Source organism: Myxocyprinus asiaticus, chromosome 16 (genome assembly GCF_019703515.2).
Source record: "Myxocyprinus asiaticus isolate MX2 ecotype Aquarium Trade chromosome 16, UBuf_Myxa_2, whole genome shotgun sequence".
Classification (NCBI taxonomy): domain Eukaryota; kingdom Metazoa; phylum Chordata; class Actinopteri; order Cypriniformes; family Catostomidae; genus Myxocyprinus; species Myxocyprinus asiaticus.
Genome location: NC_059359.1, coordinates 10,717,506 through 10,744,744, shown reverse-complemented (window position 1 = coordinate 10,744,744; position 27,239 = coordinate 10,717,506). Strand labels below are relative to the sequence as shown.

The 27,239-nt window shown below is 42.7% G+C and overlaps 1 protein-coding gene across 1 annotated transcript; it reads right to left on the bottom strand.

The window, feature by feature from the left end:
* Positions 1-5,753: 5,753 nt before the first annotated feature.
* Positions 5,754-26,678, bottom strand: LOC127453723 (potassium voltage-gated channel subfamily V member 1-like). Its single transcript, XM_051720348.1, has 2 exons — positions 25,733-26,678; positions 5,754-7,122 (listed from the first exon to the last, which is right to left on the bottom strand). The coding sequence occupies exons 1-2, from the start codon at positions 26,676-26,678 to the stop codon at positions 6,611-6,613; spliced, it is 1,458 nt and encodes a 485-aa protein (XP_051576308.1). The 3' UTR covers positions 5,754-6,610.
* Positions 26,679-27,239: the final 561 nt, after the last annotated feature.

The following is a 27,239-nucleotide window of genomic DNA, read 5'->3' as shown; positions in this document are numbered from 1 at the left end:
GAGTGTGAAGTAGTTATGGAAAATTGATACATTAGTTATACTTTATGTTATCATGTTCATGCTGTGTATTTACACAAGTAATTACGTATAGTAATTCTAATGAACTACATTCATTTACTGTTTATATTTCTACTATTTATATTGTAGAGCTGCTTTTAAAATCCACATTGTTATTAGTGGTGCTTGCAAAGGCAAGCGTAAATACAGCATAATTTCATAAGTAATTTCAGCGCAATTTCAGTAATTTCAGTGCTATTTGTGCTACGGATATTTTTCTCCACATCATGTGGTTTGTTGAGGTGTACTTTTCTTTCTAACTAACAAATTTACAACTTACACCTGGCACACAATAAACTAAGACAAGAAATCCCATAAATTTACATTGAAGAAGGGACCCATGTCATATCTTGGGACTAGAATATCACAGAGACTTGTGGGGTGAGCTCTTTTGACTTAAAGGACCAGTAAGCATCCACCAAACAGCCATTCAGAACACCCTAGCTACCACCTAGCAACATCCTAGTGTCACCGGTCCTACTCGTCCGGAGCAGGATTTGAACCAGTGATCCTCAGCATGATTGCTGAACATGCTAACAAGGAGGCTATAAAGCCATGGTCTCTAGCCTCTGTCGCTACTGCGTCTCTAAATGCCAGGAGAGTGGGGTTTACACACTGCACAGCTTTCACGTACCAGCTGGCTACTGTTACACTAGCAACCACCTAGAAAACCCTTGGGCGAAACCTGCTTCAACAAACCCCCAGAGTTGTTGACCGGGGGGGCGGGGTGTCTGTGTGGGTGCCTCGTGCCCCCCCCCCACAAGATGCCACCCTGGTCAACTGCCCATGTCGCCCATGCCTAAATCCGCCACTGCTTCAAGGAGCCAGCAGATGTCAAGTTTTATAGTTAAAAAGGAGTTATATTTTGGTCTGTTCTCAACCAAAATTATTTTATCATCTCAGAAGGCGGATTAAACCTCTGGAGTCTTATGGATTACTTTTATGCTGCCTTTATGTGCACTTTGGAGCTTTAAAATTTTGCATTATATGGACCTACATAGCTGAGATATTCTTTTAAAAATCTTCATTTGTGTTCTGCAAAAGAAAGAAAGTCACACATCTGGGATGGCATGAGCGTGAGTATATGATGAGAGAATTTTAAGTTTTGAGTGAGATATTCCTTTAAGACTAGAATTTTCAGTTTAATATGGGGATTTGGTTAGTGTTTCCTACACAATGTGATTTTAAATATGGTAGACTCTGCTGTTCCAGACATTACTCTCTGCTCAGTCAAAATAGTTGCCTGCCTCAGGAAGTGCTTTCTTGATTAAAAGACGTCTGCTTTTGTGCTTTCCATGGTGAGCATTTGAGCATAAAAGGACCATAAAGGAGTTTTTCTGGTGTTCTTCACTCAATTTGCGGAGAGCAGCATTTGGATTACACTGTTAACACTAACTTTCTCATCACTGATTAGTGGCTCTCATGTCAAAATATTTTTTCTTTGAAGTGAAAAGTAGTGCATGAAGAGCTGGTCTGTTTAATGTACTGTAGCTCAGGGTAAACAGAACTGTAAATCACTGCCTGGTGGTCCAGATTAATGCTGCCAGTGACAAAGAACATTCTGAATGAGAGTCCTAGGGTTGTGCGCCATTCAAAATTTAATTATGAATGCAGAATTGTCATTTTAAATGAAAACAGAATTAAATTAAAAGAACATTACATAACTGCATAAACTTTGTTAATACATTTAATAAACACAACATATGGAGTATTTTCAGAAGCACATTACTGTAGGCTAATAACCATTTTTTGAAATGCAACCTTTAAAAATTTTATTTTGTTTACATATAAATGTAATAAGACCATGGTGGAAAAACTTCATTTTGAATGCTCTAATTTACTCAACATATTGGATAATTAATAATGTCAAATTTGTATGTCAATATTTATTTTTTTAAAGTTATCTGAAAAAGACTTTTTGTGGTGCTGTATTTTACAATTAAAATCTATTTTGGTGTTGTTTTGACAGTAATTAATGTAGTTTAGAGAGATATGTCGAATCAGTTGATAAAAATGTATTCTACATATCAGGAAATAAATAGGCATAATTATTAAAAATGTATTAAAATGTAATTATTTATACAAAACTTGCATTTGTTTAATTAAATGTTGAATTTCTCTGAAATGCAATTTAGAAAATTATTTTTCTTGTCCTTCCAAATCATCATCCTATGGGCAGTGCTGGGTAGATTACTTCTGAAATGTAATCGGGTACAAATTACAAATAAAAATAAATAAATAAATAAACATTTAATTGTAATCCACTGTGTAATCTGTTAGATTACACTTTTAGGCAATGATTACTTTTGGATTACCCATTGCATATTTTGACAAAAAATCTAATCATTAATTTTACATGTATAACATTCCAAATAACGCTTCTTTTATTAAACATTAGAAAATAAAAATCAAATAGAAATGTGTCAGTTGCTGAGTAAATAAAAGTGCTTATAGGGTCATATAAATGAATGTTACTCAAGAAAAAAGGCAATGAGAACATGCTTGTATTTCATTTATATAATTTTTGTAAATCACCAAATGTGGAATGGGACTGCACTGTCTTCATGTATTTAGTTCTACTTGGTTAGGCCTGTTGCACATATTTCAGGCTCTGGTTCAGTATCGTTTTTCAAATGCTGCATTCGAGTAAAAGTGTTTCAATATCATGACATAGCAGTGTGTGAGTATTATAGCGAAAAATAAGTGTAAATGATGTCATAATCAGCAGATATACTCCTGATTTGTGTGCAAGAGAATAAAACACACCGTTGTTATAGCGCCTCAAATGTTAATTCCACCAGGAAACAGCGGCGAAGCGCAGAACATGGCATGTAAAACTCTGTTTGCAAAAATTTAGTTATAGTAACGCTCATTCTATGAGTCTAGGTTGCCAAAATTAGTAAATTATGCACTAATTATTGCCGTTGGCTGATTGGCGGTGTAATCAAGAATGTAATAATGTAATCCATAAAAATTTATTGTAATCTGATTACACACTTTATAAAATGTCATTTAATCCACCTATAAGTGGTTTATTTTTGTAATCTGATTATGTAATCCATATTACATGTAATCCATTACTTCCCAGCACTGCCTGTGGACATGGCCAATTCAATAAAAATTCCAATTCAACATCCTGTGGGGCGTGGCTTATTCAGTTCAAATTCCAATTCAACATCCAGTTGGCCCTGGCCAATTCAATTAAAATTTTCATTCAGCATCCCATGGGGCATGACCAAATCAGTTCAAAATCATAAACAGAAAGGTAGCCTATTCTTAAAATCTGAATTTTACCCAACCTTGCAGAGCTAGCTATTGTAACACTCTTTAACCAATGACTCCCCAGGTCTAATTCAGATCTCGTCTTGTTGCCTTGTTCCTTTTCTTTCTGCTCACACATGCATGCATGCACACAGACATGTACACACACTCACAAATGCAGCTAGACAGACAGTGCATTGTAATTACATCAGGGCCCTTGTACTCACATCTGAATTTCTGGTGTCAGGAAGACAGTTTGGGGAGGTGTCAGTCACCTGGGAATAGACACAGCCCTCATCTCTATAGATCAAACACATTCAAATGTACCCTATATATAGATCATGGAGGGCATGCCGAGTGTTGTTTTCTTCTGACGGAGTCTCATATGAATCAAATCAACTTGAATTTTATGAATGTAGTTAAGCCACTGGAAGCTAAATAAATAATGAAAATCTCTATGCAATTCAACCTCAAAACAAACCCTTTAAAAACACTGAAAAATATTCTGCTTGTTTATTGTTGCAAGTTCAAGCAACTGCTTTATCATACTTCATAAATTTCATATCATACTGTGTTACATATATTTTGGGGCTTTTTTGCTTTTATCACAGGACATTACAAAGGAGATGATGATAGGAAACAGAGAGGGGGTATCAATTTTACTTGCATTTAATTAAAATCTAGGACAACATCCAAAAAGAGAGAGTTTTTCAACAAGTCCAACAGTTTTCCAGTTGAAAACTATCCACTAAGGACAGAAATGGGACAATGTAACACATACTTTAGATGCAGAGACTTTGTTTCACTACACAAACAGTAATGGTTGTCATAATTTTTTCCACTATTAGAATGAATGGTTTGATTTTTCATGTGCTTTTAAGTGGCAACAGCAATGCCCCAGATTTTTTACTTTCTTAAAGGGATAGTTTTTTTCAAAATGAAAACAGTCAACATTCACGCACCCTCATGCTGTTCAAAACCAGTATGACTTTCTTTTATCTGTGGAACACAACAGGAGATGTTAAGCAGATTGACAGTCTCAGTCACACTTCACTCTCATCCCTGCTAAAAAGACCAGCTTAACCAGCATGCAATTTTCATGCCTGTCTAGGCTGGTTTATGCTGGCTAAGTGCTGGTTTGGTGCTGGCCTAACTGGTGGACAAGCATTCTTGATCATTTAGAATAAGGCACAAAAGATGGAAATCGCAGAATATCAAGCATGAGTCTGAGAATTGCAACATATCGTCAGGCACTGTATTTTGCATTCAGCTTGGATTTAGTGTATTTATTAAGTTCATGTTTTTCTGCTGCTGCAGTAATGGAGGCTTTTTGTTGACTGATTCATTTCAAAGGGAACCAATTTTTTAAAAACATTTTCTCAAGAAAATATTAGTGGTGCTTGTCCGATAAAAAAACCTCAGAACACTTTAGCAACCATGTAGTAACACCTTAGTGTTGTGTGTGGTTGCCAGGGTGTTACGGTGTGGTTGTTCAAGTGTTCTGAGTGTTTTTATCACATTATGATGTGGTTGCTGGAGTGTTCTTGGTGGTTGCTAAGTGGTTGCTTACTGTCAAAAGAGCCCAAGAGTACCTAGATATGGTTTGGGTCACTCCTTTAATGTAAATCTATATGATTCGCTTTATGATCAGCTAGACAAAAAATTTGATTGCTTACAAAAATCATAGCACACCTCAACATATAACATGACTAACACTCCCCCAACATCTTCTTTTGTGTTCCACATAAGGAAGAAAGAAGGTCATGGGTATGGAAAAACGAGAGAGAGTAAATGATGGCAGAACTTTCATTTTTGGGTGATCCATCCCTTTAAGTCACTTCCTTGCAATCAAATGTGTCCTTAGTCCCAGGAGAACTCCTGACATGTGAGATTAAAATGGAGAAAAGATGTCTACTGTTCATCATGTCAACATAACACCCAGTCCCAATGCTAAATGAAAGCTAATTCCATCTGGAAATGCATGACATGTGCTTTAGAAACAATTGCATATTCTCTTCACAATGGATTTCACTGAAACACATGTCCATATCTTGTCAAAAAATTACTTGTTCCTGCAGTGCAAATCATTGTTACTGTCTAGCTGTGCCCATTGGACCGATTGATTTCCTCTAAGCTTTTAAGCTCGTAATGTCTGGCTGTAACCGTTTCAGAGCAATATGTCAAATAAGCCATGCATCTTTGGGCAGGTCTATTGGCCTTCCTCCCTTACAAGGTCATTGGAATCTATGAGGCACTGGTGATATTTTAAAAAGATCATGGTGATGAAGTGTACGGATTAAGTATTGCTTTGCTGTAAATGCATCCCAGAAAAATCTATTCAAAAACAAGCAAATGACTGAGACAGATTTCATTACATATCTTTATATAGAATGGTAAAAACTACATACATTACAAATGAAGAGTAAATCAGTTGCACTATTTGTTGTACAAATACAACAGTTATACAATGGTCCTAATCTGATTGGACAAGTGGCATTCAAAGAGTGCTGATATTTAGTTCTAGATAACTCTTGGTCATGTGATCAGGGCCATTTCTAGGTATAGGCAAACTAGGCGGTCACCTAGGACGCCATCAGCAGAGGGTGGGTGGGTTTCAACACGTAAGCCACCCTCCCCAGGACCGACGAGATCACCAATGATCTTGTAGACAGGAGCGGCAATAACAATGTCACAACGATCTCGCCTAGGGCACCAAAATGTTCAGAAATGGCGCTGCATGCGATATTGCTTAATTCACAGCTTGCTGTGCAGAAACAGCTTTAAGGTAGCTATGTGTTTTGGATGATTTCACAAAAAAAGTGTAAAAACTGTGGCTCTGTGGTGCTTTCAACCTTTCTTTGTTTGTTTTAAGTGACCATACATAGCAACATTAGGTGTGTTCGACTTCAACTGAGTCTTGCTTTGCATACGTCATGGTGACGTGAGGGTGGCATGGCACCATCTCAATTCGGACAAAATATATAACTGACATACACTGCTTCAAATCCAGTGCAGATCATTCTGCGCAGCACTGAATAAAGTCGAACACACTATGGGACTACCTCTTTGAATCAACCAATGACCTACATTTTGGGCAGGACTATCTGTTTGTTGGACCAATGGAAGATGGGTGAAATATCTGGGAAACCTGTTTGAAAATAATTTAAAAAAAAATCCAATTCTGTTTTGTGCTGATAGTGGCACAGAAGTTACACACTTCACCTTTAAATGTTTTGTGGTCTTTCAAAAGACGCTCTCTTTTAGTATGTAGTATGTAACAGTAGGCCTACTGCTACCACCAGATATCTCCTGCACTACTGCGTGTGCTGGCTCTCTCTCGCCCCTGCAATCGCAGCATCTCCAGCACGCTTCTCGCATAGACGTCACGCAGGTTCACCCCTATCGTTGACACATCTGAGGTTGAGTTGCGCGTCAAACGCTTCAGTGCCTCTCCGTGCCGCAGTGCCGCTTCTTTCATTTTAAGTGTGAAGTAGCAGGCAGAGAAGCGATCGTTGATGATGGCGATAGGTAAAGCAAGGATGAGAATACCAGATAGGATGCAGATAAAAGCCATCACCTTTCCCAGGGCCGTTTCGGGACGGATGTCTCCGTACCCCACTGTGGTCATGGAGGTGGTGGCCCACCACCAGGCACTGGGCACGTTGATGAAGGTGGTCTCTGGTATGTCGTGTTCAATGGCGTATTCCACAGTGGCAAAGATGGAGATGCCCACAGATAGGAAAAGCAACAGGAGGCCAACTTCTTCATAGCACTGGGCTATCGTCAAGCCCAATGACTTGAGACCTAATGGGGAACATTCAAAGAAGACAAAGTACTTTAATCTACGATATTTACAATATATTTACAATATCTTAATTGTATTTTATTTTTAACATTATCACTGTAAGCCACAAGTGTTGAGAATTAAAGTCATTACACAAATTACATAACAACTTTTAACAAATTATTGACATTTAAAAGAATTGTTCTGGGTTTAATATAAGTTAACTTCTCTTGACAGCATCTATGACATGTTGTCAATGTCCACAGGCAATTATTTTGAACTTTTACAATAATGCACTTACAATGGAAGTCTATGGGGCAAGACATTCTGGATTATTTTAATGCAGACATACTGTATTTTAGTTAAAGCATTTACATTCCTTCTTCCATGCAAATATATGTGTTGTTTGAGCTGTAAAATTGTCTAAACTGTCCTTTTAGTGGTGAGACTACTTTTCTAGGCAGATGAACTTCTGATTATGAGTATGTTACAGTATTTTGCAGATAGCTACATTATGTCCCATTCTGGTTTTCTTGCATGTATCATGGATATACAGTAACTTTGCACATACAATGCTAGTAAGTGATTTTTTCACACTAGTCTCATGTGTACATGTATAATGAATTAGTCCTGTGGCTATTTTTTTAAATGCTTGCTCCAAAAACTTTCACTGTAAGCACAATATTTGTTTGTTTTTAATCAACAGCATTACACCAATGCTGTCAATAAAGCTTAAAGGAATAGTTCACCCCAAAATGAAAATTCTGTCCTAATTTACTCACTCTCGAGTTGTTCCAAACCCATATGACTTTCTTTCTTTCTTGGGACACAAGAATGTTAGGCACTGGCAGCCACCATCACCAATCACTTTTATTGCATCTTTTTTTTCATACAATGAAAAGGAATGGTGACCGAGACAGAACATTCTGTATAAGATCTTTTGTGTTCCGTGGAAGAAAGTACGTCATATTGGTTTGGAGAAACACAAGGGTGAATGACAATGGAATTTTCACTTTTGGGTGAACTATCCCTTTAACATGTTTAAACCTGAACATTTCTTTAATGACAAACTATTACATAGCCACTTGTCCACCTACTAACATATCAGATGATGTTGACAGAATTTGAATTAGCAGCCACATGATTTTATTTTTGGTCAAACGTTTTCCATAGGGATAAAACTTCTCTCGATGATGGACAAAAGTGCTTCAGACTGATTTTCCTATACACCTATGTTGAAACTTTAAAAGATGGCTACAGAATTATCCTCTGTTAGAGGTACTGTTTCAATGTATGAATTGAATATGAGCTGGCATTTTAAGCAGTGATAAGTAAAGCTTCAGCTTTTAGACAGCCTCTTCAATGCATGATATATGTTGGACAAGTTTATATATGTTAGATCCCACAGCAAAAATGTTCCTTTTTAGTAACAAAATAGAGTAAAATAAAAAAATCTAAATTTGCATCTGTCAATGTGTGACTCTTGGTACCAGGTTCAGTCAAGATGTGATATAACAGTAATAAAACCATCCGAGATATTACAGCCTGTAACGATGTTGGCTGCTGACAATGATGACAATGACGGCGATGACGTGAAGATGAAGAACCCAAGTGCAGTTTATTAATAAACGTGAAACCAATAACCCTGACTACAAAACAAAACATGGACTTTGACTTGACTTTGACTTTGACTTTGACTTTGACTTTGACTTTGACTTTGACTTTGACTTTGACTTTGACTACAGCGTATCCATCACATTCAATACTTCAAAGAGACAATGAAAACATGAGGGCTTAAATACAAGACATGGGAGAACATAAACCAATGAACAAACAGTACTCATAACAAGCTAATTAAACAATAAACCAATGAAAACATGACACATGAACATGGAGGGAAAACAGAAATCACATGACAAGGGAAACAGGAACACATGACATGAAACAGGAACTAGAATTTCAAAATAAAAGACATGAATCAACAAAATACACCTGACACAGCCTTTAAATATAGACACCTCAGAACAGCTGCAACACTTTCTCAGTTCAATATGGCACGTCTTCCTGAGAAATGCTTTATTATCCTTTTTCTTTTTTGCAGCCTCGCTGAATACATTTACACAAAGAACATCAAGCATCTAAAGTCAGCACCTAGCCTACTAAGTGTGCAGATCAAAGTGTCACATATTCCCTGTTTTTTGTATTGACTTATGTTGAAATTCTTGTTTAGTTCCTGTTTCCTGTTAGTTTGTAGTCCTTTTGTAGTTTCATTTTATGATTAGTTTTCCCCTGATTGTTTCCACAGGTGTTCCTTGTTCCCTTGTTTGCCCCTGTGAATTTAAGCCCTTGTTTTCCCTGTTTTCCTTGTCAGTCTTCACATGTATTGTCATGTTCTGTACCTGGTTCCCTGTGTTTTGTTTTCATTTTATTCTAAGTTACCGTGTTCATCTTTCGTTTACATTAAAAGCTGCGTTTAGATCCTCATTTCTTGTCTGCCTCGTTACAGAAAGACTGACCAAAGTATGGATCTACCGGCCGTCAGAATTTTGCTCCTTTAACAAGGGGACTGTCCAGTTGAGGATCACGTCCGTGAGTTTTTAGAGCTGGCAAATGTAGTGCACTATCCAGAACGCTCTCTGGTGGTTTTCTTCCGGGCCAGTCTGAATAGTGCACTGAGGGAACTGATGCCTCCGGCTGATCCTGACTGGACGAACGGCGAATATGTGGAGAAGGCTCTGGAACTTTGCGGTTCCCTTTATACAATGCCCACGCCTGCCATGGCCAACGTGTTGCCAGCCTCGTCCATCCCAGAGTCAGCGTTGCCAGACTCGTCTGTCCCAGAGCCAGTGTTGCCAACTTCGGCCATCCAGAGGAGGAGGAAGAGAAGAAAAGTTTCTGTTCCCAAGTCTCTTCCCGTGTACACAACCACGGAGGTCGTTTCCGAGTCTCTGCCCATGTTCACGACCACAGAGGTCATTCCTGAGTCTCTGTCCATGCCCACGACTACGGAGGTCATTCCCGAGTCTCCACTCATGCCCACGACCACAGAGGTTGTTCCCAAGTTTCTTCCCATGTACACGACCACGGAGGTCATTCCCAGGTCTCTGTACATGCCCACGACCACAGAGGTCGTTCCCAAGTCTCTTCCCATGTACACGACCACGGAGGTCGTTCCCGAGTCTCTGCCTATGCCCACGACTACAGAGGTCATTCCCGAGTCTCTTCCCATGTACACGACCACGGAGGTCATTTCCAAGTCTCTGCCCATGCCCACGACTACAGAGGTTGTTCCCAAGTCTCATCCCATGTTCATGACCATGGAGGTCATTTTCCAAGCCTCTGCCCATGTCCACGACCACAGAGGTTGTTCCTGAGTCTCTGCCCATGTTCACGACCATGGAGGTCATTCCCAAGTCTCCGCCCATGCCCACGACTACAGAGGTCGTTCCCGAGTCTCCGCTCATGCCCACGACCACGGAGGTCGTTCCCAAGTCTCCGCCCATGCCCACGACCACGGAGGTCGTTCCCAAGTCTCTTCCCATGTACACGACCACGGAGGTCGTTTCCGAGTCTCCGCCCATGCCCACGACCACAGAGGTCGTTCCCGAGTCTCTTCCCATGTTCGCGACCAAGGAGGTTGTTTCCCATTCATAAAGGACTCTTTGTCTCGAGCCTCCCACGGCTCTGCCTTCCACGGCTCCACCCCCAGAGTCTTTCATGGCTCCGCCCGCACACCCAGAGACTATTCCCCCAGCAGCTCCGCCCGCTCAACCAGAGTCTATTCCCCCAACGGCTCCGCCCGCTCCCCCAGAGTCTATTGCCCCAGAGGCTCCGCCCGCTCCCCCAGAGACTATTCCCCCAGCGGCTCCGCCCGCTCCCCCAGAGACTATTCCCCCAGTGGCTCCGCCTGCTCCCCCAGAGACTATTCCCCCAGCGGCTCTGCCCACTCCCCCAGAGACTCCTTCTACAGCGGCTCCGCCCACTCACCCAGAGACTCCTTCTACAGCTGCTCTGCTGCCTGACCCTGTTTCGGCCCTGCGGCCACCTCCCAGGACTCCTGACACTGTCCCCACCTTGAGGTCATCTCCTTGGTCTCCTGGCCATCCGCCTGATCTGGTCTAGTCTCCCTGGTCTCCTGGCCGTCCGCCTGATCTGCTCTGGTCTCCTTGGTCTCCTGGCCATCCGCCTGATTTGCTCTGGTCTCCCTGGTCTCCTGGCCATCTGTCTCATCTGCTCTGGTCTCCTTGGTCTCTTGGCTGTCCGCCTGATCTGCTCTTGTCTCCTTGGTCTCCTGGCTGTCCGCCTGATCTGCTCTGGTCTCTCTGGTCTCCTGGTCATCTGCCTGATCTGCTCTGGTCTCCCTGGTCTCCTGGCCGTCCGCCTGATCACTCAGCCCCGCTCCGACCGCTCACGTGGTGCTCACTCTCCGTTCCAAACAGAATGCGCAACATTTCTCATGCAGCCACATTAATGTGTTTGTGCTTCTACACTGACAAATATCTGGTGTTGGTGGCTGTATTAGGTACAAGATTTTAAACAGAGGATTATCAGAGATGAGGCAGTGTTTAAACTCAGTGTGATTCGCGAGCTAATGGTGACAGGGGCCGATTCCTACAGCAGACAAGTGAGGTGAGAGTGCAGAGGCAGTTCAAAACACAGATTAATTTCCCGGACATACTGCTGTAAAGTGAAATAATTTTATTAGACTACCGCGGACATCTGTAAGGTTTACCGTCGATTCGCATGGGATAAGCAATGTCTGTATAAATCACAGAGATGAGAGTGTCGACTACATTTACACACTGCTGTCACGCGTAACTGACCCATCAGAAAATGCATGCTATTTAGCTGTGCTGATTAATTTTGAAGTATTAAATATGTTCAAATGTACAGTATCTGGGATTAATAGAAGAAACTGACTTGAATATCTGGCAATATACAACAGAACTGGTTACATTAGCAAGCCAGTAATCCTACAGTACACTCTTGAATTAAAAATCTAAACAATCTTTTCACATAATGTAATTTTATTTGTCCCTCCGGAAAATATGTTGCAAAACACGGGGCTCAACACAGCTTTTTCCATTCACTCTGCTCAAATCACAAAATTAGCACTTGTGTCCTTTTCTAATTTTCCTTATCAAAATAAATCATGTTAGTTTGTTTCTCATGCATCAGTCCAAATGCAACAGCCAGCATTAGATGAAGTTTTGAAGTGCGTCTTACATTTTCTGGTGTCTTCTCAATGACCAACATTCACCTCAGACACTTCGTGAACTTTAGAAACAATGAGTTAAAGGGTTCACAGGCGGGAAAGTGCAGATTCACTGCCTTTTACCAACATGTCAATTTGCATGGGATAAGAATAACAGGGGTTTATTTTTACAGAGCATTTGATATGTAAAAGACGCTATTATCTGTACCAGCCCGGGAACATGTAGCCTGCAAAAAGTCCAGAAAAATTACTGACATGAACGATTAACATGGGATTAAAATAAATGAGTAAATCAATTACTGTGCTCCAAACAGCATACTTAATGCATTCACAGGGCACTTCGAATTTAATACAATAATGATGGCCACACAGTAGGATCATTACAAACAGAATTTTCAATAAAAATGACTTTAAAAGTGAGTTCAGCCTGTTATTACACATTTCAGCCCTACAAATCTCTCACAGTGGAAGGTAAACAGGGCATAGCAATCATCACTTCTGAATGAAACACACCCATATGTCATTAATATGTTACAGGACACGCAAAGCACTGCAAACCTCTTATAATAATACTGACACTGGCTTAACTTACCCAAAGAGATGCACTAAGGTGCAGTAACCCATACTGGTTGTGAGAAACCACAACACGATAAAAATATTGAATGTCACGCGAATAAGGGACGCATGAGCATTTTGAGCATTTCATCACAGGATACTGGTCCTTGTCTCACCGTCTGACCTATTTATGCTTTAATACGGTAGACAAAGCCTTCAACATGGGATGTTTTGCTCTTTGCTAAAATACAGGACCCCAAGATAAAAGGCGTCCCGTGTGAGGTGTCATAATTTCAGCCAAAATACAGGATGTTCCAGCTAAAATGGGCAGCAACAACACTTGCAGTAACAAACATTGCATATGGCACCTCTCCCATTTTAAAGCCGTTGTCTGTGAAGAATGTTCATATTTGGATACTGCCCTCATGAAAAGCATAATCAATGGTAAAACATCCATCACTAAAATCTCATACATGGTGAATATATGCAAGTTTGCTGCGTTACCATGACAACTAATGTGGTTGTGATAGCAAAAGCGACTGTAGTCTGAACAGAAAAAATCTGATCTGGACACATATAACTTGCAGTTTGATTTGAGGAAAAATCTGATATTTCCTGCAGTGTGAACAAAGCCATACAGACTGATTCTGCATGGTCAATCTGTTTTGCTGTTCATTACACCCTTTCTTTGCTTGCATATCGCTGATTGCAGATTTGCAATGTTTTTGGCCATGTTTAGGTGCAAAAACAGCGCGAAAAAAAGGAAGTCAGAAGAATACACACCAAATTTACTTTGTGTTAATACCAAATTCACAACACATGAATTACACTTATGCAAAGCATTAAAGTATTGCTAATATTTTTTTCTTACGCTTGCAACTTGATTTACACCTTTACAAAACGCTCTGTGCGCATGCAATTTATTTTTACGCTTGCAATTTGATTTACGCTTTCACAAATCTTACTCTGTGCATGCAAATCATTTAGGCACAATTTTACATTCATATAAGAGCGGAGAAATTACTTTTGAACTTGAGCGCTGGAGTCGAGTAATCGCACATGAGCGAATATTTGAGCGGAGCGACAACTCACTTCACTCCGCTCACATGCTCTGCTTCAAACACGTATGACTTTCTTTCTTCCGTGGAACAATAAAGGAGATTAGGCAGATTGTTAGCCTAAGTCACCATTCACTTTCATAGCATCTTTTTACAATGAAAATGAACAATGGAAGTGAACGGTGACTGAGGCTTACATTCTGCCTAATAAAGATGGCAGAATTTACATTTTTGGATTGACTATCCCTTTGATAAGTTGGCTTTCACTAATCCCTCCTTCCATTTACAAAGTGCTAGACTAGAGTCAACATGAGTGTATGTAAAAAACTGTTAGCCTATGCTTCTATTTAAAGAAAATGAAAACGCACTGGGCCTGGGGAACACTCAAAAGTTTTATTTTGAATAACTTTTCCACTATCTCCTCTTGACTGAAATGCCACCATTTATCAGAACAAAGTTTATTTACAGCTATAAAGCCTATCTGCCTGGTACATGAAGCTTTGCCTGATTTTTTTTAGTTGGGTTTGTGTTTTTCTGATCAGATTAAACACTACTAAGGGTTAACACCTTCAGAGAGGCAGGCAGAGAAGGCTGCAGACAAGAGAGACAACATTATTAAAATGTGACGGATATGAAAATAGGCTGGCTGCTCTCTGCCGTTCCCTCAGTGTATTATCTATCAGTGTTTACTCCCTGACTATTTATCCCCAGAACAGAGCTGACTTTGCTTTTTAAAGGGACAGTTCACCCAAAAATGAAATTTATGTCATCATTTTCTCACCCTGTATGACTTTCTTATGCGGAACACAAAAGGAGAATTTTTAATGAATACTGTGGTCAGTTTGAACCAAAATGTAAGTCATTTTTGCATGTTCATGAGTGCATAAAAGAAGGTTGTTTACAGTGGCAGGCATGTTCTTGAGAGAACTTGCATTGTTCAGCGCTTGTTTCTCACCAAATGCCTTCAGAAGACTTGGAATATAACACATGCCACATGGACTACTTTTATGACTACTTTTGGATGCTTTATAAGCTTTAAAAATCACTTTAAGAGTCACTACCAACTACCATTGTATTGAAAAGACATACCGCAATATGCATTACAAATTCTCGTTTTGTGTTCTGCTTAAGAAATAAAGTCTGGCAGGTATGGAATGACATGAGGGTGAGTAAACAATGACAGAATGTTCATTTTTGGGTGAACTATCCCTTTGAATCTAAGACAAGATGTTGTTGAGACCCTTAGAAAAAAGTTCAGTCTGTACAAGATGGCATGAACTGAATAATAAAATATGGCTCTATCTGCCAAAGACAAAACTTTTGGAACTCCAGTGCAACAGAATTAAGAAAGGCTGTTTTAATTAATTTTTTTTTCTTTCTTATTTCTACTTTCCACATGAAAATTGGCACGAGCTCCATTCCCACCTATAATTCCCCACCCGTACCCTCCTCTTTCGGCTCATGCACATAATTTGCTTTAATTATTCAAGACTTTGTGGCTGCAATTAGAGAAGGATTCTTTCCCTCCAAAAATACAAGATTAAAGCCATTATGTTCTCAGTAACTCTTCTGTGTCTATGGATCTGCTTCTTCCTCTTAGTCTTCACGAGACACTGTCCAAATATGAATGGATGAATTAATTTACACTCTCTCTCCCAAAAATAGTCTAACACAGAATTCTTGAATTATTTCATTTCCCAGGTTGAGAGTCTGTCAGGACAGTGTTAAAACACTTCAAATTTCGGGTTAAGTATAGAACAGTAACTGATGACTATCATCTGATGACTATCATTCCTGTGTTGATACAGTGTTGTCAATGCTTACGTATTTAGGGGTGGAACGGTTTGAATTTCTCATGGTTTGGTTTGTATCACGGTTTAAAGGTCACGGTTTTGGTACGGTTCTGTATTTGCTTTGTTCAACACAACAACAAAAATATTACTGCCAAATCCAAAGAATAATCTACTTGGTAAACACTTCAACAGGTTTGCCCTTAAATAACAATCATTGTTTTACAACAGTAACCATAGTTTAACCATGGCATTTGTAGTAAAATCATAGTAACCATAATATAAACATGGTTACTGTCATGGTTACAATATGTAGTAAAATCATGGTTACTATATATAAACCATAGTATTACTATTATAAAACCATGGTTAACTGTATCAAAACCATGATTTCTGCTCAGAAAACCATGGTGACAGCAGTCATGGTTATTACAATATTACTATAGTAAAACCATGGTTAATTTTTGTCAGGGTCCTTAACAACAAAAAAAAATCTCTAATGACTAAATCAGCATTTTAACTTAATACCTGCACTAATACGCTACATGCATCAACATAAAGTGCACTTCAAACTCATCTTAACATATTCAATATTTGGAAGCTGTACATCAATATAAAAGGAATAACCTTGCTATTAGAATGCATACGAGAAGGAATGTTGTGATAATGCTGCTAAATTATTTTAATCATACATGGAAATCCCCCATGAACACCCCAAGTGTTTTAATTATTGTTTCATGTCTGTCTGAATTAGCACTGAGTGCCTGCTTAAAAATGGAAGAGAGTGTGTGCAGTATCAGCTCACCTGCAGCTCTTTCCCTGGGTGATGTCGGCGTAAATGATTAATCATGTATCAGTGTATTACTATAATGGCATCTTAATGCCATTAATCAAAGTGCATTACTGACGCTCGTGATAGATTACAGCTGCGCAAGGAAACAGGAAGAACTTGCTTGCGCGTTTTAAATAAACCCTCACGCGCATTATTGACATATATTGTCAGTATACAGCACTTGTGTCGAGCGATGTCTGCAAACAGTGCCTGTTTTGTAAATGTCTTTTGACTAGGGATGCACCGATACCACTTTTTCTCTTCCGATCCGATTCCGATATCAGAAATCTCAGTATCGGCCGATACTGATCCCGATCTGATACCAGTGTTGTTTTTTTGCATAATAGAATATCTTTACATTATTATGTGGAACTAATTGGGAGTACTCTTTAATATGTAAAGAAACACAAAGCTCTAACTACACATTATTTCAATATAAATGTATAGCTTATTAAGAAAAACTTTGTTAACTAGTATACTGGATAATGTAGCAGCAAAATTAACAGTAATTCCAGTATGTCATCAGTAGAAAAGAAGCTGTTTTTCTGTTTTTTGCAAAACATTTTCAACTTGTACCTGGACTTTATAGGATTCAGATCTCTTTTGTTCAATTTAGTTGTAAGATATCAGCTCACTTTTCATTCACACAGTTATTTTTTGGAACCCATTCAACTTAAATATTATTATCATTTGTTATAATAATATATTATAATAGTAATATATAGTAATATATCTCAATCGTGCACCTTTTGTCACGGATCCACCGGTCTCTCGCTCTCTTTCTTCCTCACTGCCGTCAGCGCTCACTCTCCCCTGAGTTCTGATTACACGCACCTGCATATCATTAGTGGCTAATCAAGGACTGCATATATACCCCACTTTCACACACACTCTTTGTCTGTTCTCATCGATAGTATCTCTGAGACTCCAGACCTTTCTACTATGTCAAACATACCTGTGTTTTCACAATTGCCTGCAAGTATCATAAGTCTGTTGTAAGTTATCTGTTCCTCGTGTCTATACCCTGTCTGGATATTACTCACCTGCTGTTTGCCACTCTGCTCAACTGGATTTACTCACAATGTTTACATCACTGTTTCAATCATCTGTTCAATAAACCCTGCTACTGAGTTCATATATCTGCCTCCATGACACCTTTAACTATTAAACCCTCACACTTTTATTTTGACATTCTAAACTCTCCAGGAAGTCCAGTATGTGTCTGTTTTTTAGGAAAGTTCACAGTAGTTTAATTCACTTATTCAAATTCTGGTAAAAAAAAAATGCACCTCCGGTGCTGTTCTAAATGCATATAATAAGTGAACCAAACTATTGAGCATCTACATCTGAGATGTTGTTCGTGAGTAGCATTCAAATATTGCACACCGCGTGAAGGCTAAAAATAGCCACGAGTGTGTGTGCAAACAGAGCAGCGCCATTCAATAACGCGCTGGTGTTTTACATGCATATTATATATTTACTTATTAAACACAGCCTTTTGTGATTCACAGAGCTATTGCACGTCTTCAAGTGGCTTTGAATAAAATGCATGAGTCATATGAACTACTTTAATTGTGTTTTAATGGTTCTTTTATGTCATTTTTTGAGCTTGACAGTAACGAACATGACTAACACACAGTATTGGATTTGGATCGGGCTCGTCGGACCAATACCCGATCCATTTAATAACGCCCCCTGGGTTTGTCCTTTCCGTCTGTGTATAATTCCTGGTTGCGGTCACTATCTCTCCGCTTCTGATGTCCACGATCGCTGTCTCACATGCTTGGGCGCTGCCCACACGGAGACATCATTCGTGGATGAGTCATGTCCTCATTGCGAGAACATGACCATGGCAACGTTGCGGTCGTGGCTTTCCTTCTTCAGAGGGAAAGCCACCCCAGTGGCTCCCCGCCTCGGTCCTTCTACCTACGGGTATGAGGTCGTGGCGGTTAGCACTGGGGCGATTTGGGGATCTCAATGGGAGCTTCTCCAAAGGGAAACCCCCCACGGACCTCCCATTGCCCAGTATGCTCGTGTGCTCTGGTTGAGCTCTGGGATGAGACCGCCGGCTCGTCTCAGGGCGAGTTCGCGATCTCATTCAGGGCTCGCGAAGAGGATGAGCTCTCGATCGCAGCATCGGAGAGCGGGCTCATCCAGTCTGACACCGAGGACTCGACTGGGCTCCCACCCTCGGGTGCGGTCGCCCAGTTGCAGGCTGACGCGGAGCTGGCGGCCATGCTTGCCCGGGTGGCTGCGATTGTCGGGCTGGAGTGGAACCCTCCACTCCCCCCTGAACCCTCATGGCTCGATGATTGGTTCCTGGGCTCAGAGCGCTGCTCACGGCCGTGCCCCACGCCGGTTCCTTTCTTCCCGGAGGTGCATGATGAGCTCACGAGATCGTGGCGGGCACCTTTCACTGCCCGGCCCGATTTATGGGCTCCTCCGCTCTCACTAACCTCGATGGTGGGGCTGCCAGGGGGTACTTGGCGATTCCCCAGGTGGATAAAAACGCTGCCACCTGGCAGAACCGTCCGAAACCTCTGTCCAGGGCCAGTAGGCTTACGTCGTCACTGGTGACTAAGGCCTACGGTGCCGCTGGACAGGCCGCCTCCACCCTGCATGCCATGGCTCTCCTGTAAGTGCACCAAGCCAAGGCACTGAGAGAACTGCACAAGGGTAGTTCTTACCCAGGATTGATGCAGGAGCTGTGCTCGGTGACCGATCTCGCCCTTCGGGCAATGAAGGTCACAGTGCGGTCTCTCGGGCAGGCGATGTCCACAAATGTTTGTCCAGGAGTGCCACCTTTGGCTCAACCTGGTTGAGATGAAGGAGGCTGACAAGGTACGATTCCTTGATGCTCCCAGGTTGGCCTATTCAGCGACACCGTCGAGGACTTTCTCGAGCAGTTCTCGATGGTTAAAAAGCAGATGGAGGCTATCCATCACATCCTGCCATGGCGCGGATCAAGATCCCGCACCCCGTCTGCTCATCGCCAAGGGCATCCCCCTGCGGCAGCCGGGCACCGCACCTTTATGGCAGGCATGGCGCTCCGGAGGCGGGCCCCCCACCCCCGCGCTCCCAGCTGTGGCACAATTGCACCCATGCCAGGATGGTTGCAACAGGCCGCGAGGATGATTTTCCTCCTCCCCCGTCCCAGACCAGTCATATGGTGGGTATACAGAGCCAGGTAAGTGTTTTGATGTCCCCAGACTCAGCACGGCCACGAGTTCAGGGCTCGAGCCCCCCCCAACGTGGCACCTCAGGCTCCACCCCGCCGCGAGGCCCCACCCGCTGGTACGTCCAACGCAATTGTTCCCTTGGTCCCCCTCGCTCGGAGCTTGGGGGCGTGGCTTGCACTCCCCAACCCGTCGCGGTGGCTGACCAGGACCATCCGACTCAGCTACGCGATTCAGTTCGCCAGGCGCCCGCCAAGGTTCAACGGCATCCGCTTCACCTCGTTGATGGGTGAGAACATCGCTGCCTTGCGTGCAGAGATCACGTCCCTTCTACGGAAGGACGTGATAGAGCCTGTCCCTCCTGCCGAGATGAAGAAGGGGTTTTATAGCCCCTACTTCATCGTACCAAAGAAAGGCGGTGGGTTGCGGCCAATCTTGGACCCGTGAGTACTGAACTGGGCCTTGCACAGACTCCCGTTCAAGATACTGATGCAAAAACACATTTTAGCGAGCATCCGCATCAATATTGGTTCGCGACGGTAGACCTGAAGGACGCGTACTTCCACGTCTCGGTTTTACCTCGACACAGGCCCTTCCTGCAGTTTGCTTTCGAGGGCCGGGCATACCAGTACAAGGTCCTCCCCTTCGGTCTGTCCCTGTCACCTCGCGCCTTCACGAAAGTCGCAGAGGCAGCCCTTGCCCCACTAAGGAAACTGGGCATCCACATCCTCAACTATCTCGACGACTGGCTGATTCTAGCTCACTCTTGGGATTTGTTGTATGCACACAGGGACTTGGTGCTCAGCCACCTCAGCCGGCTGGGGCTTCAGGTCAACTGGGAAAAGAGCAAGCTCTCCCCGGTTCAGACCATCTCTTTTCTTGGCATGGAGTTAGACTCAGTCTCTATGATGGCACACCTCACGAGCGAGTGTGCGCAGTCGGTGCTGAACTGTCTGTGGAGGCTTCGGCCGTTGATCCAGGACAAGCACATGTTGGTCCGGACGGACAACACGGCGACGGTAGTGTACATCAACCACCAAGGTGGCGTGCGCTCTCGTCGCATGTCGCAACTCACCCGCCGTCTCCTCCTCTGGAGTCAGCAGCGGCTTAAGTCGTTGCAAGCCACTCACATCCCGGGCGACCTCAACAGCACGGCGGACGTACTGTCGCTGCAGGTCATGCTCAGGGGAGAGTGGAGACTCCACCCCCAGGTGGTCCAGCTGCTTTGGAGTCAATTCGTTCAAGCTTCCCGGGAATCCTCCCACTGCCCGCTCTGGTATGCCCTGACTGAGGGTCCCCTCGGCACAGATGCGCTGGCACACAGCTGGCACCGGGGGCTATGCAAGTATGCGTTCCCCCAGTGAGCCTACTTGCAAGGTCAGGGAGGACGAGGAGCAGGTCGTCCTAGTAGCACCTTACTGGCCCTTACGCTCCTCGTGACAGCCCCCCCCATCGAATTCCCCTGAGGAAGGACCTTCTTTCTCAGGGATGGGGCACCATTTGGCACCCACAACCAGACCTCTGGAATCTCCATGTCTGGCCTTTGGACGGGATGCGGAAGACCTAAATGGCCTACCGCCCGTGGTGGTAGACATGATTACTCAGGCTAGGGCTCCCTCTCTGAGGCACCTGTATGCCTTGAAGTGGCGTCTGTTCACTAAGTGGTGTTCTTCCCGACGCGAAGACCCCCCGAGATATACAGTCGGGTCAGTGCTTTCCTTCTTGCAGGAGAGGCTGGAGGGGCGGCTGTCCCCCTCCACCTTGAAAGCGTATGTGGCCGCTTCAACAGCGCACCATGATGCAGTTGACGATAAGTCTCTTGGGAAGCACGACCTGGTCATCAGGTTCTCTGTTGGCGACACGTGCCTGGATTTCGGTCCGGGATACTCTCACGTGGTACTGAGACCAAAGCAACCTTGTGCTATGTGCCCAAGGTTCCCACAACCCCGTTTCAGGATCAGATGGTGAACCTGCAAGTGCTGCCCCAGGAGGAGGCAGACCCAGCCATGTCATTGCTGTGTCCGGTGCGTGCTTTGCGCATATATTTGTATTGCACACAGAGCTTTAGACGCTCTGAGCGGCTCTTTGTATGCTTTGGAGGACAGCGGAAAGGGACCGCTGTCTACAAACAGAGGATCGCCCACTGGGTCATTGATGCCATCACTTTGGCATATCACACCCAGGATGTGCTGGCCCCCTTGGGGCTACGAGCACACTCTACTAGGAATGTGGCGGCCTCCTGGGCTCTGACCAATGGCGCCTCTTTAGCAGACATCTGCAGAGCAGCGGGCTGGGGAACGCCCAATACCTTCGCAAGGTTCTACAATCTCCGGGTTGAACCAGTCTCGTCCCGTGTGTTGTCAGGTATGAGCAGGTAAGTTGCAGGACAGCTGGCCATGTGTACCGCTTGTGTATAGCGCCTTTTCCCTCCCAGAGGGGAAGACGTGCGCTTTTAACCCCCAGTCGTGTTCACGAAGTCGTGGACCCTGGATGTGCTTCCTCCTTAGCCCTGTGGCAGGCGAGTTTGCAGAGAAACTCGTTGCCAGCCCAGTACGTGTGCTAACTTGGCCCTGTACTGGGGTAGGTGCTCCACATGCCCTGGTTGCCCACATGTAACCCTGTGTGATGTATATTCTGCGAGACAGTTCCCCCGTTGGTGAACCCGCGTCTTCCTTGGGCAGAGGCCCCTCTGCCCCCGGTCGCCGTGTTTGTAGAGTTCCTCCCCCCGGGTAGGACCTACCATGGGGACTTCTCCACATGAGACACTGCCGACAAGACTCTGTAAGACCATATGACATATTTCCACACAATTTTCTCCCCCTCAGACAGGGTGTGGTCTCCGCGGTGTCTTCCCCTTGGGAGTGACACCCCCGACGCGGACACTATATGGCCCCCAGCTGAACGATTTTTCCTTTTGGGGAGAAGAAAGAGAAGAAGCCGCGGCTGAGGCAGCCAGTCCCCATTTTTTGGGCAGTCGACTTGTCCCCGAGGTGTAGGGGACCGTACGATGCTTGTAAGAGTGTTGGGGGAGGTTACGTGACAGCCGGGTGCGCTAGCTACGAGGCACACAATGGTCGGCCCATCTCGCACCGCCAGTTCACGTAACACAGTTCAGCTAGTTGTGGCGTTTTGTATATGGACCCCTAGTGTCACTACATCGACACAACGTCGAGTGAGTGACAGATAGGGAAATTCCTGGTTACTTTTGTAACCTCTGTTCCCTGATGGAGGGAACAAGATGTTGTGTCCCTCCTGCCACAGCACTGAACTACTCGGTTCACTTGTGCTCCTCAGCACAAAACCTGAATGAGTGGTTGCAAGCCAGCTCCTTTTATACCGGTATGTCTGGGGGAGTGGCATGCAAATCTCACTCGCCAATTCCCATTGGCCTTTTCTGAAAGATCAGAGGTGTTGGGGGCTCCCAAGGGCAACCCCTAGTGTCACTACATCGACACAACATCTCATTCCCTCCATCAGGGAACGGAGGTTACGAAAGTAACCAGGACGGTGTCGGATTCGGTATCGGCGAGTACCAAAATAAAAAGTAACGGTACTCATACTCGGTCTCAAAAAATGGTATTGGGACATCCCTAATTTTAATTGTATGTTTAACTGAACATAAACCATTTGTTTTTAGAAATATTTGTAACCCAAGTAATACACTTAAAAGTAATTACTTTCATTGAAAGAATTTAAAATGTTATGCGTTACACTACTTTTTGTGCCTAAAAGTAATTAGATTACAGTAAATAATTACTTTGTAATCTAATTACACCCAACACTGGTCTTTGTACAGTTGTGGCCAAAAATATTGGTGCCCTTGGTAAATATGAGCAAAGAAGGCTGTGAAAAATATGTCTTTATTGTTTATCCTTTTGATCTTTCACTCAAAATATTTCACAAAAATCTAACCTTTAACTGAAGTAAACTAACTGAAAGGGGGGCGGAATCTCATAATTAAATAAATATTTTTCTCCAAAACATGTTTGCCACAATTATTGGCAGCCCTAGAAATTATTATGAGTAAAATATATCTGAAGTATATTCACATTAAAATTTTAATTTTTTTAGTAAAATGAAATTGTTTAGTCATGACTTCCTGTTTCACATGGGTATAAATATGAGGTAACACACACAGGCCAAATTCTCTTAGTCATCCAGCACAGTGGGTAAGACCAAAAAATAAAGTTATGATGAGCAGCAAAAGATTGTTGAGCTTCACAAAATGGGAAGTGGCTAGAAGAAAATAGCTAAAGCATTGAAAATACCCATTTCCACCATCATGGCAATAATTAAGAAGTGCCAATCAACTGGAGATGTTATAAATCGGCCTGAAAGAGGACATGTGTCTATATTGTCTACACACACGGTGAGGAGGATGGTTTGAGTGGCCAAAAATTCTCCAAGGATCACAGCTGGAGAATTGCAGGAATTAGTTGGGTCTTGGGGTCAGAAAGTCTCCAAAACTACAATCAGACATCTCCTACTTCACAGCAAGTTGTTTGGGAGGGTTTCAAGAAAAAAGCCTCTGCTCTCATCCAACAACAAACTCAAGCATCTTCAGTTTGCCAGACACTACTGGGACTTCAAATGGGACCAGGTTCTCTGGTCAGATGAAACAAAAATAGAGCTATTTGGCAGTAAACACCAGAGATGAGTTTGGCACACACAGAGAGGTAGCCATATGGAAAAGTACCTCATGCCCACGGTTAAATATGGTGGTGGATCTTTAATGTTGTGGGGCTGTTTTTATGCCAGAGGCCCTGGACATCTTGTTCGGATACATGGCATCATGGACTCTATCAAATACCAGAGATAAAAAATCAAAACCTGATTGCCTCTGCCAGAAAGCTTAAAATGGTCCCTGGTTGGATATTCCAGCAGGACAATGATCCAAAACACACATCAAAATCAACACAAAAATAATTCACTGACCACAAAATCAAGGTTCTGCCATGGCCATCCCAGTCCCCTGACCTGAACCCCATAGAAAACCTGTGTGGTGAACTGAAGAGGAGATTCCACCAGCGTGGATCTCTGAATTTGAAGGATCTGTAGAGATTCTGTATGGTGGAATGGTCTCAGATCACTTGCCATGTGTTCTCCAACCTCATTAGGCATTATAGGAGAAGAATCAGAGCTGTTATCTTGGCAAAGGGAAGTTGCACAAAGTATTGATTAAAAGGGTACCGATAATTATGCCACACATATATTTGACAAAAATATACATATATATTTTTTTATAAAACTTGTGTTGTGTTTGGAATTGTTTGATATCTATTTGAGGATAGATTTTTGTGAATATTTTGAATAAAAGATCAAAAGGTTAAACAATAAAGACTTATTTTTCACAGGCTTCTTATCTCATATTTACCAATATTTTTGGCCACCACTGTACATGAAAATATAAAAATGCCTTTATACTTCAAGAAGGGGGTCCTTTGCTAGGGGACCATCATATTTGGGGTTTGAAAACCCCTGATCTAGCCTATGTCAAGTCCTTTGATGCCATATGATAGCTTTGTATGAGAAACAGACTAAAATTTACATAATTATTCACTAAAAATCTTGCCTTGAAATAGGCACAGGAGTGAATGTCATCTGACAGCTACAGTGGAGGGCAAAAATGTTAGAGAATAACATCGTAAATACCAGTCTGTTCCTCATTATATGGCTTCAGAAGACTTCAAATATATCGCACAACTCATGGAATACTTTTATGTAACTTTTATGCAGTTTTTTGTCATTTTCGAGCTTAGTTACAGCCTCTGGTCACTATTTGCTCATGTTGTATGAAAGAGAGCACTATCGTGTTTAGTGTTTCACTGTAGATTAAAAGGTCATACAGGTTTGGAATGACATGAGGGTGAGTAAATCATGACAGAATTTTGAATTTTGGGTGAAGTATGCTGAGCTCAATATATTCTAAATTTGTGTGTATTGTTGTGTTTGTTTTCATTACAAAAGGCTATGATTTTATAGTAGGCCTCAATAGATATGTCACCTGTAGAGTGTCGTCCAAGTTTAAGCATCCTCAATGACCTCATCAATCGCAGGACCTGAACTACCCGCCCAACGTTCTCCAGCTCTGTAGATCCTCCATGTAGGCTCTCAACGACCAGAGTCACATAGAAGGGCAGAATAGCCATCAGGTCAATGATGTTCACCATGCTCCTGCTGAATTTACACTTATCTTTAACACACATGAACCTGAGCACCAGCTCACCAGTAAACCAAATAATGCAGATGTACTCAAGAGCATCCAAGATGAAGGGGGCTCCAAGTATATAAAAATCAAGGGAGATCAGAGCCATGTTCACAATGGAGACCACCACAAAGAACATGGACAGTGTGCCAAAAGTCTTGGCCGCCTTGGAGGAGTCCGGTTTCTCCATGACGTCCAATAAGCGTTGGCGCAAGTCCTGACACAGGACTCCTGTAAAGTCCTCTTCCTCAGTGTCCATTGTTTCAGCATCCTTACGAATATCCAATGACTCCTTCATCTCCTTTCTGCGGTAATACTTGTCTCTGCAACATCTGTCTATGCGGAGCTCGTCAATGCCCCAGTACTCAATCTCTTGCAAGAAGGAGATCACACAAAGCTCTTCTCGCACATGCAGGTGACCTGTCTTGTAAAAGTTCATGATATACTGGAATGTCTGTGAGTTGCGGTCAAAAAAAAACTCATTCTCGAGGAAATCTGCATCGTCGCACAGATCTAAAGCGGAATCTCGCGTTGAGAGGGCAAGCTTACCCAAGCGAGTCTCCGGATGAGAGGCCAACAATTCCTGAGAGAGGATGTAGCGACTACCTCCAACATTTATAATGAAGAAGTCCAGCGGATCATCGTTTGGCAGGGCGGACTCACTGAAAAATACACTGGAGTGTAAGGACAAAAGAGAAGAGTTGTCTTCGTACAACTCTGCTGGACTGGATGAATTAGTGATCATGTTGCTCTGGGTAACGTTGAGCCCTGAAAAACCCAGAGGGGAACATGTAAAGTTCATTAGTATGACAGATCAAAAAGAACAGTATCAGGATTAGCCTGTTGGTCTAAATTTAGAGTTAATGACATGTATAGTGAGTGTTTTATCAGCCATAATGATTACACAGTGTCTCCACTGATTGGCTCATCTCACACGTGAACATAATAGATACAGCAGGAGAGTGGAGAAAGACAGTCTTTGCATACAGTGGTTGTAATACAAACTTATTTAAAGCTCAGTGCATTGAATGAGCAAATTATCTTAATGAATATGCTTTATTTCCTTTTCCACCATCACTGGCTGCTCAGACATCAGACACGGTGGGCGGGAGAAGAAGCGTTTGGCAGTGTTATACTTCTTCAAAGCTGCTCGTTGAGGTTTAAATATTTTAGCTGGCCCGTCTTATTAATTTAACTAAAGGTACTATTCTTGTAATCATTAATATTCTTTAGTAACTCTTCTCTATAATATTGTTACGATGGCCATTTTAAAGCATGCATTTTTAAAAAGATCCCTTGAGATGAC